Source organism: Ovis aries, chromosome 16 (genome assembly GCF_016772045.2).
Source record: "Ovis aries strain OAR_USU_Benz2616 breed Rambouillet chromosome 16, ARS-UI_Ramb_v3.0, whole genome shotgun sequence".
NCBI classification, from domain to species: domain Eukaryota; kingdom Metazoa; phylum Chordata; class Mammalia; order Artiodactyla; family Bovidae; genus Ovis; species Ovis aries.
Window position 1 is genome coordinate 65,920,841 of NC_056069.1, and position 15,484 is coordinate 65,936,324.

Below are 15,484 nucleotides of genomic sequence, written 5' to 3' on the forward strand. Positions count from 1 at the left end.
GAATCAGGGTCTCCTGCATTGCAGGCAGAGCTACCAAGGAAGCCATGGTAAACATTATCTTATCACTCTTGTTCATTTATATAACATTATCCAAAGCTAACAGAATTAAAAAATACGAACGTCAATTCAAGTGTCAATTTGGCAGAATTTTAGTGCTAGAGACTGGTAATATGTCAAAATATTACTTTAATTAAACTATCTATGATTCTTGATTATTTTTTATAAAATAATTCAAAGCTATATTCATACTTATCATGTAAATAGAAAAACATCCCATTTTTTATACCTAGATTTTAAAATTCTAGTACTCATTTAGTTGTCAGCCTGAAATACATCTATGGGAGCCCCTACCAAGGAAAACCCTGGGGGCTGCAAATATAATAACAAAAATGACCACATCTGTTGTAGGTAAAATGGGTGCCCGGCTCTGTGCTAAATGTCCACAGGGTCCATTTCACTCAGTTCCCAAACGAACTCCCTGAGCCTGGATGTGTTATTCATTTCAGTCCACAGCAGACAAATCAATTTTTCAGGAACACTAAGCGGCAACACTGAGACCAGATTCAGGTCTAGTGACAGTTTTGTGTTCTTAACAAGAGGCCACATGATGGGAATGACAGCTGCTAAGGAAAACATATCTATCCCCTAAACTGTACATGTTAATTACACACCTTCCATCTGGTTAGTGCTGCATTAAATATTGGGGGTGCTAAGTTTCTTCCCTGAAAGAATCAACAATTAGTTGAGGAGCAAGATGAACTCAACAAAGTATTCTGCAGGTCAGACAACAGTCGTCGAGAGGGAAAATTATTTCATGAAATAAATGAGCTCCAGGAGATGAATCCAGTCAATCTTAAAGGAAATCAACCCTGAATATTCATTGGAAGGATTAATGCTGAAGCTGAAGCTCCAATCCTTTGGCCACCTGATGCGAAGAGCTGACTCACTGGAAAAGACCCTGATGCTGGGAAAGACTGAAGGCAGGAGGAGAAGGGGGTGACAGAGGATGAGATGGTTGGATGGCATCACCAACTCTTGGATTTAAGCAAAGTCTAAGAGATACTGGAGGACAGTGGAGCCTGTCATTCTGCAGTCCATGAGGTCACAAAGAGTCGGACTGACGTGACTGAGCAGCTGAACCACAACAAGGATGGATGAGCTTTGCAGGCATCCGATACAGATAGGGATGCCCAGCACAGGACAGACTGCTGAAGCGCGAGGAGAGCTTGAACTTGGACATGCGGCCTAGGGAGGAGGAGGCTTCCAGGTGAGGAGACGCATTGGATGCACTGGAGGATACAGAGCAAAGCTAGAGAAGACAGCTGCAGATGGAGCCCAGGCTGACTGACCACCCAGAGCAGAGAGGCCAGTGGCAGCGGGTCAAAGATGAGCCGCTTCAGGACGGAATACCACCCAGGGGGATGCCCACCCCAGTGCTGGTCCCAGCGGACACTCCATCAACATCACTGAAGGAAGAATGAGCGGATGGTCCGGTGGATGGTGCTGATGCCAACACTGAGTTACAGGCAGAACCAGAGTACCCTGGAGCAGGAAACGGCAGCCCACTCCAGTATTCTTGCCTGGAGAATCCCAGGTACACGTGAGCCTGGCGGGCTGCAGTCCAAGGGGTCACAGAGTCAGACCTGATGGATGGACTGAGCACACAAGCCCACAGCCGCACTGAATATCCAAAGGATGCTTGCAAGTCTTTTCCTGCTGGGCCTGTAAACTGCAACCAATGCTTCCGCAGAAAATGACAGTTTTTCGTTGTCTTTTGTTTATACCACAGCGAAGTTATAATTAAAATGACTTATTGAATTACTGGTTGTGATTACAAATACCTGCCAAGTAAGTCTCCTGCATGGATAGAGAAATTCACAGAAAGATGTACCTTTAGCTTCCTCCACTCCAATTCCTGAGAGCATGCACTTTTCCCTCCCCATCCCCCACCCCCAGCCCCAGAATGCTTAGACTGGAGAAAGTACACAGAGAATTTCCTACTCCTCAGAGGAGATGTCAGACATGTTCCTCTGCCTTCTCCAGCCTTCCACTCCCCAAGAAAGGGGTGAAAGACTGACTTTCTTGTCAAAAGATTCTTGATTCTTCCACCCACTGGGGGCGCTGAAATAGTCCCTGCAATCATAAAACTATTTCCCTTTACAATGACTGGTTTCATTTATTTGCTTTGGAAAAATTAAGGTTCTTTCTCCATGTACAGAGAAAAGAAACACTCTGATATATCTGCCCTGAGAAAAAACACCTGATGCTGGGAAAACTGACATGTCATAAAGTACTTGTGGTCATCGTTGGAAAGAGCTGGCACAGTCAGTCACAGTAAAAGCAAGAGGGTGGATCATAGTCTGAAAAATCATAGGTATTACATATTTAATAAAAGCTTATTTGATTTCAGTACTAAAAAACAGACCCCAAAAAATCAGTTTTATTGCAATATCTGACTATTTTAAATGTATAGGAATGAAATTTTTCCAGTTGAAATACTGACCACCCCAATCATAAATTTTAGCCAAAACAAATCTGGCCGGAGCTAACTGGTATTTGACAAACTAAAAAAATATGTCAACCTTTCCTAACTATGACAGGCAAATTTTGAGAAAAGTTGGCTGCTCTGGACATAATAAATGAGAGAGGATTTAATTCTGAGATGACTTTGTCATGCATTTAGTAATAAGAACCAGTCCTGGACAATGAAGTTAACTCATAAGACTTAGAACTTAAAAGTTTGGTCTCATTAGTTCCAGGGTCTCATGCCAGGGGGCAATTTAATTTTGTTCAGCATGCCCATAGTATCGTCAAAAACTTTCACCATAAGCAAAATGAAAGTATTTTTCATATTATTAAGTATGATATTAAAATTCAAGTCATGGTATCATATGTGCTACTGGTTTCATGTCTTGATATTTCTTAACAAATATGAGGTTAAACCTATTTAACAGCTTTTTATGTAAAAAAAAAGCTGTTAAGCAAGATGGCAAAGTTTCAATTCAGAATTTACTTTTACAGTATAATAAAAATACTTTGCAGATTACTTTAACTTCATGATCAATGATGCAAAACCATGCGTTGACCATAGATTGAAATTAAGTGAGAGAGGTTTGTGAATAATGTCAATTACAGGAACATAATTAGGGAGCTGAAACTCCAATCCTTTGGTCACCTGATGCCAAGAGCTGACTCACTAGAAAAGACTCTGATGCTGGGAAAGACTGAGGGCAGAAGGCGAAGGGGACGACAGAGGATGAGACGGTTGGATGGCATCACCGACTTAATGGACATGAGTTTGAGCAAACTCTGGGATATATGAAGGATAGGGAAGCCAAGAATTGGACACAACTAAGCAACTGAACTGCAACAACAAAGGGGAATACAAAGTCAAGACAAAGCTTACTTTTTTTAAAAGATGTATTTCCAGTCACTTCACGCAAAAGCATTTACATATTGCAAAAAAATCACCATGTATTCAGATGATGTTAGGATCATTTTGTGATCCAAATGTTCCAGGAGACCATGGATGTGCATGAAGTAAGTTGCCAGACATTTCCTACTACAAGAACTGGTGGAAGTCTAATGGAAATCAAAATCAGGCAGATTCATAGGAAAGAAGGAATCTGTCCAAGATTACAGGCAGCAAAAATAGATCTGCTGAGCTCCTGAATTACATCAGAGCCTAGCAATTCTAGTAAAGGTGGAAACCTGGGCCTACCCCAAGCAGCTATTTCTGTCTCCCGAGGTAGATCTCTGGGAAGCCACACTCTGGTCATTCTGAGAAATGAACTCACCCCAACCCCCGTGCGCATGGGCCTATGTTACTGCTGCACTGCCTTCTTAAGCTCCTGACCTTGAATGGCAGGGATAGAGAATATGGTTTTGCAAAGTGAAACTGCTATTTATGTTATTACTAAAAGCAAAATAGAAACGAGCTGTCCAGACCTCAGAATCAATCCAGTCCTTCTGAAGGTCAAGTTTCAGAGGACAGGATCCATTCCTCCCTGGTGTTTCCCAATTCCCACCCAGCCCAGCAGCCCCAACTCCCACTTGAAGGTCACCTTTCCACCAGACCCCATTATCCTTCCTGACTGTGGAACATTTCTGCACAGCTCATCACCTAGAGGGGTTTACAAAGAGCAGACATGACCGAGCACGGTTTAGGCAGAGCAGAGAACAGGATCCATTCCATCGTCTCTGGACCTCCCCCTGGGCTACAGCCACGCCAAGGGAAGTGCTTGCTTTCTGCTTAAAGTGATTTTGCTAAATGCCTAGACTGTGGGAATGATCGATTTACCAAGAAAAATAAAGATGCCTGAGCAAACTTTTCAAAAAGATGCCATTCCAAAATTTGTTCCCCATGAAACAGAATGTAAAGCAACTGGATGCATTAAGTGCATGCTACGTCATTTCAGCCGTGTCCAACTCTCTGCAACCCTGTGGATGGCACCCTGCCAGGCTCCTCTGTCCATGGGATTTCCCAGGGAAGCATACAGGAGTGGGTTGCCTTTCCTCCTCCAGGGGCTCTTCCCCATCCACGACTGAACACACGTCTCTTATGTCTCCTACACTGGCAGGGTTCCTTACACTAGTGCCACCTGGAAACCCTAAAGGAAGTGAGTAGAGAAACCAAAGATCAAAGGCAGATTAGAGAAGGGAGCTTCCAGCTGACTGCACTGAATCTCTCAGGCGCAGCGATGCGTTCAAGCTACATCAAGGTTTAAGAAGTTAGAGATCCCTATCATAGCAAAGTGGTGTGTGTCAGGGAGGCATGAACTTCACACTTGTCTTTAAATATATTAATGGCGCTATAAATAGGCCATCACCTGCTCCTCCTCTTCCATTTAGAAGAGAACCAGCCAGAATGCTTTGAATTACAGATTCGCCAGAATCACAAGCAGCAATGTCCTGGCAGAACAGATTTGCAGAGGAAGAGGGACGTGTTTTCTCCCCTGCAGGAATGGTAATGAACAGGAGATGCCTTCAGAGACTCTGCTTGCCAAGGAGACAGAGCAGAAGTCTCTCCTCAAGTCCTCCTTGGCCCTAAAAAGTGGTGAGAAGAGGAAAAAAAAAAAAAAAAATGCCATTCCAGGAAGCAGTGCAGGCTGGCAAGAAGATTGTGAAGACTGCCCTGAACTCACACCCAGAATGCAGAATGAAGGTGCTCTCTGTTCTGTGTTGCATAATATAAGACCCAGTTATGATCAGTGGCATCCGTGATCTTCTGCTTTCTAATTTTTTTCCCCTTATTTTGTTGAATTCCATGAGAAGACAACACCTTTGACAATTGTGGGGAGAAGGCAAACTTCATCTTTTAAAGAACCATGATGATAACAAGTTTTCCCATGCATAATATCTGAGCACCATCTGGCTCACGATATGAGGAATAAATTGCCAAAAACCAAGGACAGCGATTCTGCACGCAGTGGTGAAATAAAGGCACACACCCACGCCTTTGCTCCGCGGACAGAAATATAGGTGCATGTTTATATTCTGTGCTAAAAAGACAGCATTCCTCCCAGACGTCCCCAGATCAACCACTGACCAAAAATATCTCACTGATTAATCAATGGTTGGCACCCAAGCTGCACAGACACATCACAAGCGGTGCAAAAGTTTGAACCACACCAACACAAAGATCAGTAACAGGAAGTTTACCGCCATCTACAGATTTCCTCTCACTGCTTAAGGGAGTGAGCCAAAGGCTCCTGCTTGAAAAATACAAATTGGCAAAACTGACATCAGCTGTAGAGTTGCACTGCGGTCCCAGAGATGAAACCCAGTTGACTAACCTGTACCAAACAGCAGGCACGATACACGACCCCCCTAGAAATAGGAAGGTGACAGTCCACCAATGCTTGTGACTTAGACACTCAACGGATGCAGGCTCACAACAGGTCAACACCCCCACCTCTCTGCCTATGGGACTAAACCTGCCAGATTTAAAGGCGAAGATGGATAATAAATACTTGTCTTTTTTTTTTTTTTTCCTCGTCGTTCACCACTTTCCCGAGGCAGGATTTCTACAGACTTAAATGAAGTCCGATCCAAACTAAAATGCCATCTCGGGAACCGGGCAGCGGCCTCGCCAAGAGAGGCGCGGTGCTGATTCGGATGAGACCCGCTGGAGCGGATGCCGCGCGGAAAGCGCAGCGAGTTTGCCGGCGGGCGCACAGAGATGGAGAACGCACGCCGCGGCGGTCCACCTGGTCCACACACCCCGGCAACTTTTATTTTGGGGTAGAACCTCCCAAGGAAAACTTTTCTCCTGCCCGCAGGGCTCGCTCGAGCCGGGCCGGCCGCGGGCGGGCCGAGAGGGGCCGAGAGCCGCCCGGGCCGAGGGGCAGCCCTCGGGGCTGGAGGCCCCCGGGCCGGGTCCTTCCCTCGCCTCCCGGGGCCCCGGGGGCGCGCGGAGAGGACACTCACCAGGCGGAGCGCGAAGAAGACGGCGAGCAGGGCGAGGCAGGCGCCCATGACGATGAGCAGCAGGAAGACGATGAGCGGGTGCTGCTGGCTCATGCGGTAGTAGGATTCGTAGAGCCAGTCCCGGGACCGCTGCAGCCCGTCTCCGCCGCCCGCTGCCGCCTCGGCGCGGTCCCGCAGGTAGCGGCGCCGCCGCATCGCCTCCTGCCACATCGGGGCGGCTCGCGGGGCGCCCGCCGAGCGCGCCCGGCCGGGGCTGCGCCGCCCGCCGGCGTGCCACCCGCGCGCCTCCTCGGCCGGCCCGGGCTGCCCGCGCTCCGAGCTGCGCGCAGGGGCCTCCGGCGCGGGCGGAGCTCGGCGCCCCGGGGCTGGGCGGCGGCCTCGGGGGCAGCTCCCGGCGGCGCCGCTGCCGCCAGCGCGCGGGAGGGGGCGGGCGCGACAGGGGCGCTCGGCCCGCCTCTGCCCCCACCCCGCGCGGCGCAGCCCGGGCCTCCACCCGCCGCCGCAGCCGCCGCCGCCCCCCGACGGCCGGGCCGCGCGCGCTGGGGGCGGCACGAGGCCGAGGGCCGGGTGCTGGGGAGGAGGAACCGGCCGCGCCCCGATACCCGGGCGCCCGCCCCTTGGACACGCCCACACTCGGCCCCGGCGCGGGCCGCCTCCCTCCGCGGTCGCCGCCTGAGCTGGGGGGTGGGTAGTGGGGGGAGTGCTCCCACCGTCCCCTACGCGGTCCGCGAGCGGCCTTTTTTTGGGGGGGGGGTTCCCCCTGTCCGTACCGCCCCCTACCTCCCACCTCACTGGGACGATGCGGGGGCTCCTAACTGCTCCCCACTAGCTCCAAGAGCCGTGAGAAGGGGCAGTCCCACCCTCTGGCGGCCCCAGCCCTGAGTGATCTGCGAGGGCTGGGTGTGCCCCCCTTCCTGCCCACTTTGGCGGATCCGGGAGGAGACCTCGCCTTCTTCGGTACCTCCGGCTCAGAGGACCGCCGGGACTGCCTCTCCGGGCGCGCGAAGGAGGAGTTACCTCCTCTCCGCATCCCCTACTGGGTAGGGGGTTTCCACCCTGGGTAGGGGGTTTCCACCCTGGGTAGGGGATTCCTACTCGTTTTCTTCGACTCTGCGCAGAGGGCTTGGGGGCTCTCACGGTCCTTCCGACTATCTAGAGGGCCCGGGGCTTCCTTGCAGGGAGCAGGAAGGCGCTGGGGCGCGAGGGGACCCCCGGGGCAGAGAACAGCCCCCCAAGTGCGCAATGCAGGAGGGAGGCTGCACCCCGCCACGTTCTCGCCCTGCAGTTTCAGCTTAAGTCACACTTTGGAGGGACCCCATGGGGCAAGGTTTGTCCGGCTTGGATTTTAGGGGGAGCCCTCTGACGGGTCCAGGGGTCTCCGCTGTGTCGCTGCTGCGCCGCGAGGGCGCAGCGTGGGAGAGGGCGCTAGTGCGAGGGATTGGGACCCCCTCCCTCCACACCACTTCGAGGGACTGGGCGCGGGGGGCGGGGAGAGCGGTGCTGGAGACCCGGCTGGAGCCGCGTGGGGGCGGGCGGCTGCCGGGGAAGGGGCCCATCCCGACATTCCCACCGTCCAGACTTCTGGCCCTCTCCCCGGGCGGTGGGGGGCGCTCGCTGGCGCTCTCCGAGGGAGCCCACTCCTCTCTGGAGGGTTCCTCCCGCTCAAGCAAAGCCCACCTCTCCGCACAGCGGACCTCGACCCTCCCCTCTCACGCTCGAGCAAACAGCCCAGGGCGTGATCCTGTGCCCTTGTCCGTCCCAGGACACGGGACCGGCGCAGGGGGCCTCTGAGCCCTGGCACGGCCCAGCACTTGACAAACCTTCCCGAAGCGTCCCGCTGCCTGCTCGGGCACTCCTGTCCCCCTGCCCGGCAGGGGCATGTGAGCCGGGCAGCTGCGTGCCCAGTGACTACGGAACCCAGGCCACGGAGGGAGGAGGACCCAGAGCCTTCTAAGGGCTGTATTTTTAGCTGCAGTTCATGCCTGCTCTGCTCAGGGGGTGTAGAGCAGAGAAGGACACAGCCGAACCACCTGGGGGGGTGGGAGGCGGCGGGTCAAGATGGGGCAGGCAGAGGGGGCGTGTCCCAGAGCCAGGACCGAGGCCCTGACCTCCAGATTCCACTTGGTCCTGGGCCTGCCCTCCCGCCCTGGACGTGCAGAGGAGAAAGGGGAGGAGGCGGCACATGGGAGAAGGGGGTCCCAAGCAGGGGATGGAACTGTCTTCTTCGTCCAGCTCCTGGTTTGCCCCCCTCACTCCGCCTTGCCTGCCCACTCCTGGCTATAGACCTTTAACCAGGTGAATTCCAATCCTAGCGTTTCCCTCGGGTCCGCTCGCCCACTGGGCTCAGCTCTTTGATTTGCACGGAGGGGTTTTAGGGTTTTGGTGGTTCTGAGAGCAAGCTGTAAGACAGATCTGATGAATCAGATTGTGTATAAACAGCTAGAGCCGGGAGCCTCCTAAGGAAGCCCAGGTGAGTGGGAAGTTGCATGTTCTGGCCTGAGGATTCTGCTTCCTCTGGCTCTGCCCCAGGTCTGTCTGGGCTGCACTTGCAGTCACTTCTCTGATTCATGAGGCATCCTCACCCTTTGCCTTGATAAATGGCTTCCTTTACCCACTCAAGGAGGAAGGAAAAGTAAATAATCTGTAACTTAGGTTTATGGTTAAAAGTACTGAGAGGTGAGAGGGAAAAGTACCTGTTTAGTTATTTTCTCCTTCTGTCTAGGGGGCAGTGGGGTGTTTTTAAAAACCATTATCTATCTATTTGCCACATGGTAAAATAGGGTTGCTGTAAGAGTTCTAGGAGATTTGCTAAATATAATTTAAAGAGACTCTGCTTGGAGGAAGCACTGTCTTTGACCCTTATGACATTTTTTATCACTCACTGTTTCATTAATTCTTCCAATAAATATTTATTTTGTGCTTGTCATATGTCAGATGTCAGGTAGTCCCTGGTAGCTCAGTGGTGAAGAATCCGCCTGCCAGCGCAGGAGACACTGGTTCCATCCCTGTGTCGGGAAGATCCCCTGGAGAAGGAAATGACAACCCACTCCAGTATTCTTGCCTGGAGAATCCCATGGACAGAAGAGCCTTATGGGCTACAGTCCATGGGGTCGCAAAAGAGTTGGACATGACTTAGCAACTAAGCAGCAACAAGTATGTCAAGGATGTTGACGGGGGAAATGTTCAACGGGGGAAATGAACCAGGCCTAGGACCCTTCTAGGAATTTCCAATGAACTTTGAAAAGTAGGGTTACAAAGAACAGAAAATGAGGAAAAGATCAACATTCATTCCCAACTCCCCCATACAATTTAAATTTCAACATAGTAAACAGGAAATGAAAGGAATATACTATAATAATCAAGATATGTCAGGCTTCCCAAGGTTACACTGGGTTTCAGTTTGCAGGCTTATTTTTTTTTTTTAATTGGAGGATAATAGCTTTACAATATGTTGGTTTCTGCCATACATCAACATGAATCAGCCATAGGGACTTACTTTTATGAGAACCTATTTATACAAAATAAAATGTGAACCGATATAATGATTATAGTTATTCTATCAGCATTTTAGAATCAATTGCACTAAGTATACCTTTTTAAAAGTTCACAACAGTTTCTATTTTGAAGGGAGGGAGAAAAGAAAGGAAAACCACCACGATATGATAATCCACAAGCGGCATGAAGTGGGGTGAGAAACGCCCTTTAGTACAAAGCCAGGAGCATGAAATCTGTGATTCCATGACTCATGTGATTCAAGGGACCCCAAGGAGTCCGCGAGTCCATTTCCATAGTTTCAGGTGGCAGGCAGGCTATGCCAAGGGTAACACACAGAGAACAAAGGGTTTCCCATGAATTCTCTCGGTATCAATGCATTTGTGACAAAACGCACAGAGAAACTGACTGTGGAAGCTCTAACTGGGCCTGAAGGAGTGTGGGGGGGCGGGGGGGGGGGCATTGGAAAGGAGGATTCATTTTTCTCCTGCAGCGCTAGAGGGCAGCCTTCCATCCTTAGAACCCAGAAGGCAGGATCCTGGGCCTATGGGAGTGTGGTTTGTTCTGGGGTCGCCCCACACTTGGTTTAAAGTCCTGCTGTCATCATCTTGAAATTCTTGATCATTTGGGAATGGGGGGTCATCCATTTTTATTTTGCTCTGGGCCCTGCAAATTCGAGGGCGGGTCCTACTCACAGGAGGCACTGAGCTGTCCTGGCATCTCTATCTGCGTGCAGAGCCTGCAGGCTGCAGGCTGCGGTTCAAGAAGGCAGACCCTTTGACCTCCTGCAGACAGACCGCAGGCACCTCTGCCTGCTAAGCTGGTCATGTTTCACACAGATGATAACACACCTGAGCGATTACACATCCGTTAAATAATGATGCCGCAGAAAGGGATTTTTGGATCAATGGGCCTTGCTTTAAAAATAACCCATCTTCTAGTTCCTATTCCGAATCCAGTTAGATTAGCTTCGTCAGTAAGGACGCCGTTGCACTCTGCCCAATGTCACAGCGCTCTGATTGATTAAAGGCAGGCAGGCAAACTGTGCCAAGGACAGACACAGATGTGTGCCAACTCGGAGCGTGTTGTAGAGCTGAGTGCAGAGTACTTCCCTATGTATTCGTCTTTCTCTCTGGCAAATACATCACTACAATTTATATAATAAAGTATGAACAGTAGGTCAACAGATTCATTATCACCATGAAATACGTTTTGTGTACCCAGATAACATTTACATTTTGATTGAACTGGAGTCTGTGGCTACAGAAACCACACCACCAAAGCCAGTTTCAGCTCCGGGAAGCCTCATTGACTCTTTTAGCTCACTAAGGAGCTCCCCTGCAGTTCACTTTCTCGAGCATCAGAGTTGCTGAATGGATGATTAATATATTCAGCTTCTTTCCCCTTCAGTGTGGAATGCTCCCGACTTGTCTTTGAGAAATCTTGCTTCCTTGGTTTATTTGATAAATTATTTCTCAAGTGACAAAACTGGGATCAATATTTCAAAAACTTATCTTTAAAATCTGATTTCAGGTGACTGATTGGGACTTACGGTCCTGGATATATGAGATTATTTTGAGACAGACCTTTCACAAAAGCCCACTGCCGTTCCGAAGTTTGTTCCTAGGACTTGTTTCAAGAACCACTGAGACACTGGAATTCCTTCTGTGAGAGGCTGGGAGTGAGAACCAGTTAATGACTAATCAGAGCCAGGACCCGCACGGCTACAACCTTGTGAAAGGAATCGATTTCTCGGCTCCTACCCTGAGAATGAGATCTAAAAAGTCATGACTCATAGAGCAAGCTGTGTTCTCCGGATGTGTTGCCTAGGGAGGTATCAGAAGAGGGGCTTTATGTACCAAGCTTGAATGATTCAGATACCTTGACTTTTACTTTTATATCCTTTTAGGTGTCCCTTAAAAGAATCAACGAGAGAATAATTCAATTACACTCTGCTGCTGCTGCTGCTGCTGCTAAGTCACTTCAGCTGTGTCCGACTCTGTGCGACCCCATAGACGGCAGCCCATCAGGCTCAGCCGTCCCTGGGATTCTCCAAGCAAGAACACTGGAGTGGGTTGCCATTTCCTTCTCCAATGCATGAAAGTGAAAAGTGAAAGGGTTAAATAATGTACTTTGAGGGACAAGAAGTGGTCTCTAGGAAAAACAATGCTGTGACATCGTTGATGGCTATTTTTGCCCAATTCTGAATTCATTCAATTTGGATAACTTAATTCAAGATGTTAAGCCACTCTGCCATGTTTGATTCGTGGTTTTATGTTTGCATTTGAAAATAAACTCCCTGCCTGTATTCACACAGCTGTAATGGTTGTTAATATTCTTATAATAAGTTAAAATGCTGAATTTTTGCTTCTCTCTGACACCAAATGTATGGGGATCTTTGAAGATGTCATAAATATTTCTGAGCTTCAGTTTATCTGTAACATGATAAGAATGAGTCAGTTAGTCTAAGCATTTTCTTAAAATGTTTATACTACCCTGGGCCGAGTAAAGGGATGAATTTTAATCAGCTTTTTTATATGGTAGCGGATGGGAATGGTACACATGCAGAAAAAGATTGTTGGTTTGTACACATACATTTGATAACAAGTCCTGTTTCCTTTTATACAGTTCCTGAGGTTTTCAGGGCAAGTATACTGGGGTGGTTTGCCATTCCCTCCTCCAGCTGATCGCATTTTGTCAGAGCTCTGCTGTGACCCGTCCACCTTGGGCAGCCCTGCGTGGCATGGCTCATAGCTGAGTCAACATCATCGGATGCAGCATCTTTGGTAAAGTCCCTGATGCTGGGATGGCTGGACTGCATCACCAATGCAATGAACATAAACTTGGGCAAACTCCGGGAGATGGTGAGGGACAGGGAGGCTTGGCGTGCTGCAATTCATGGGGTCGCAAAGAGTCAGACAGGAGTGGGCGACTGAACAACAACAACACTGTCTCCTTAGGTGTAAAGGCAAGTGTGAGAAGGCTTCAGTGTGTGCCATGGCAGTGAGTAGACACACAACTCCTTTTTTTGTCTTAATAAAGCCATTCTTCCCTCTCTAGTATGTGTTAGTTGCTCAGTCATGTCCAACTGTCCGACCCCATGGACTGTAGCCCACCAGGCTCCTCTGTGCATGGAATTTTTCAGGCAAGAATACTGAAGTGGATTGCCATTCCCTTCTCCAGGGATCTTCCTGACTCAGGGATCGAACCCAGGTCTCCTGCCTTGCAGGAAGATTCTTTACCGTCTGAGCCACCAAGGGGAAAATACCCTCACTAGAAGGTCAATTAATTAAAGGATGGAGATTTTGTTTCTTTTGTTTACTGCTATATCTCTATTACCTTAAATTTGCAAAACACATAGTAAATGCTTAATAGATATTTACTTGGTGAATGAATGAATAGATGGAAGAATGAAAATATAAAGTGATTTTATTCTGTTAAAAAAAAGTACAATCAACAAATAATGCTACTAGAGTCTTTAATCAGAACTTGATTTGATAGAAATTCTACCCAGGTCTTGAAAAGGTTATACGTATATAAATGTCTGCTATTGACATTACATTGATTTTTTTTTTTAAACTCAGGATGTTTTCAGGTCCTAAAATGGCAAGATTTTCCTACAATATTGAACTAGTTCCATTCACCCCAGAGAGCAAAAGCTCATCACGTATATGAGCTGAGAAACTGAAAAATAATCATAAGATAAACATGTCCAGGAAAAGAAAAAATTTGCAGAATTAACCCCCATTGGGGCTACTTTTTCTCAAGAGGAAGCAGAATCTGATGCTGTAGCTCCCAGTCGCACACCAGAGGCCAAACAATTCCAGGCAAGGAAGACGCTCAGGGTTTATGTCCATTTAAAACCTCTTCTTTTGTGTAGCTTGACCAGGGCTGAGAACGCAACAGAAGCAGAGGTCGGATGGAGTGAAGTGGGTCACCTGCGTGAGTGGCCGCTCTAATGACCAAGCAGCAACACCCAGATTAAGGGAAGCAAGATGAAGACACCGACTGGAAAGAGCCTTGTTGGATTTTGTTGCTGCTAGCATTTTTGACAAAAGTGATATACTTCTGTAAATCCGATTCTAACTAGTATGATCCTCATGAACAGAGTTCCTTATTACAAATTCAGGACGTTTTACTCGTCAGTGGAAGGTTTCAAAAAGAACCCCAAGTGAACTGTTCAAGCAGGACCATTGAGTGTTGCAGTGTGTGATAGACACAGATCTTCATACCTAATTTAAGCACTTTCCTTTTAAATAGTATCCCAATCACAGGTGGCAGGTCCCAGATTGGACTCAAAAACATGCCTGCCAACCCTTCCAGCCCTTCAGTGCCTGCCTGCATGCATCAGTCACTCAGTCGTGTCCAGCCTCTTTGTAACCCCCTGGACTGCAGCCCCCAGAACCATCTGTAATGAGCCAGACGAGGACAAATCCTCCACTCCTGTGCTATCGCCTGTCCACATCCCAACAACCATTGTTTCTCCACCATTATCGCGGTCTCTTCTCATGCCTCCTTATCCTCCTCTGTCCCACTTTCTTGTCTTAGTCAAGTCTTCAGGATTGCGCCCCTGCCTTGCTGCCAGCTCAGATCCATCCCCTCAGTGTTCCCCCTGCAACAGAAATCTGGCAGTGTCCTGCCCCATTACCTATGCAAGGAAACTACCTTCTCCTGTGAAATACCAGGTCTCTTAGAACAGCCCTGCTGGCTCTTGATGCCTTCATATGCCCTGATTTAGGCTCTAGATAAAGTGAGCTGCAGGAAGCCTGGAGGTTGTCACCCCCCAACCTCACATCTGAACCTACTCGCTTGCTTTTTCCTGCCCAGATGGCACCCCTTGTCTCTGCATTATTTTTTAAAGAGAGGCCATTGGAGAGAGGTGGCTCTAATGCCTGCATTCCCTACCTACACAAATCAAAACCTAAGCTAGAGTCGATGCCTTGGAAACTGAGGAAGTAACACTTAAGAACTACCAATCAGTTCACTTCAGTAGCTCAGTCTTGTCCGACTCTTTGCAACCCCATGGACTGCAGCACACCAGGCTTCCCTGTCCATCACCAGCTCCTGAAGCTTGCTCAAACTCATGTCCCTCACGTCGGTGATGCCATCCAACCATCTCATCCTCTGTCGTCCCCTTCTCCTGCCTTCAATATTTCCCAGCATCAGGGTCTTTCCCAATGAGTCAACTCTTCACATCACGTGCCAAGTTAGTGGAACTTCAACTTCAGCATCAGTTCTTCCAATGAATATTCAGCACTGATTTCCTTTAGGATGGACTGGATGGATCTCCTTGCAGTCCAAGGGACTCTCAAGAATCTTTAACACCACAGTTCAAAAGCGTCAATTCTTCAGCACTCAGCTTTCTTTATAGTCCAACTCTCACATCCATATATGACTACTGGAAAAACCATAACTTTGACTAGACGGAACTTTGTTGGCAAAGTAAGTTCTCTGCTCTTTAATATGATATCTAGGTGGTCATAACTTTTCTTCCAAGGAGCAAACTTCTTTTAATTTCATGGCTGAAGTCACCATCTGCAGTGATTTCAGAGCCCCCCAAAAA

At 48.6% G+C, this 15,484-nt stretch overlaps 1 protein-coding gene and 1 long non-coding RNA gene across 2 annotated transcripts in view; one reads left to right on the top strand and one right to left on the bottom strand.

The window, feature by feature from the left end:
* ADCY2 (adenylate cyclase 2) overlaps positions 1–6,734 on the bottom strand; it is a 455,956-nt gene extending 449,222 nt beyond the window's left edge. Inside the window, exon 1 of the mRNA XM_027980173.2 lies at positions 6,430–6,734. Coding sequence (XP_027835974.1) covers positions 6,430–6,639 — 210 coding nt within the window. The 5' untranslated portion in view covers positions 6,640–6,734. The remainder of the gene's footprint in view (positions 1–6,429) is intronic.
* Positions 6,735–7,376: 642 nt separating this feature from the next.
* On the top strand, positions 7,377–12,244 carry LOC121816825 (uncharacterized). Its single transcript, XR_006056549.2, has 2 exons — positions 7,377–7,469; positions 11,831–12,244. It is a non-coding gene; the product is annotated as an uncharacterized LOC121816825 (long non-coding RNA).
* The last annotated feature ends 3,240 nt before the right edge of the window (positions 12,245–15,484 follow it).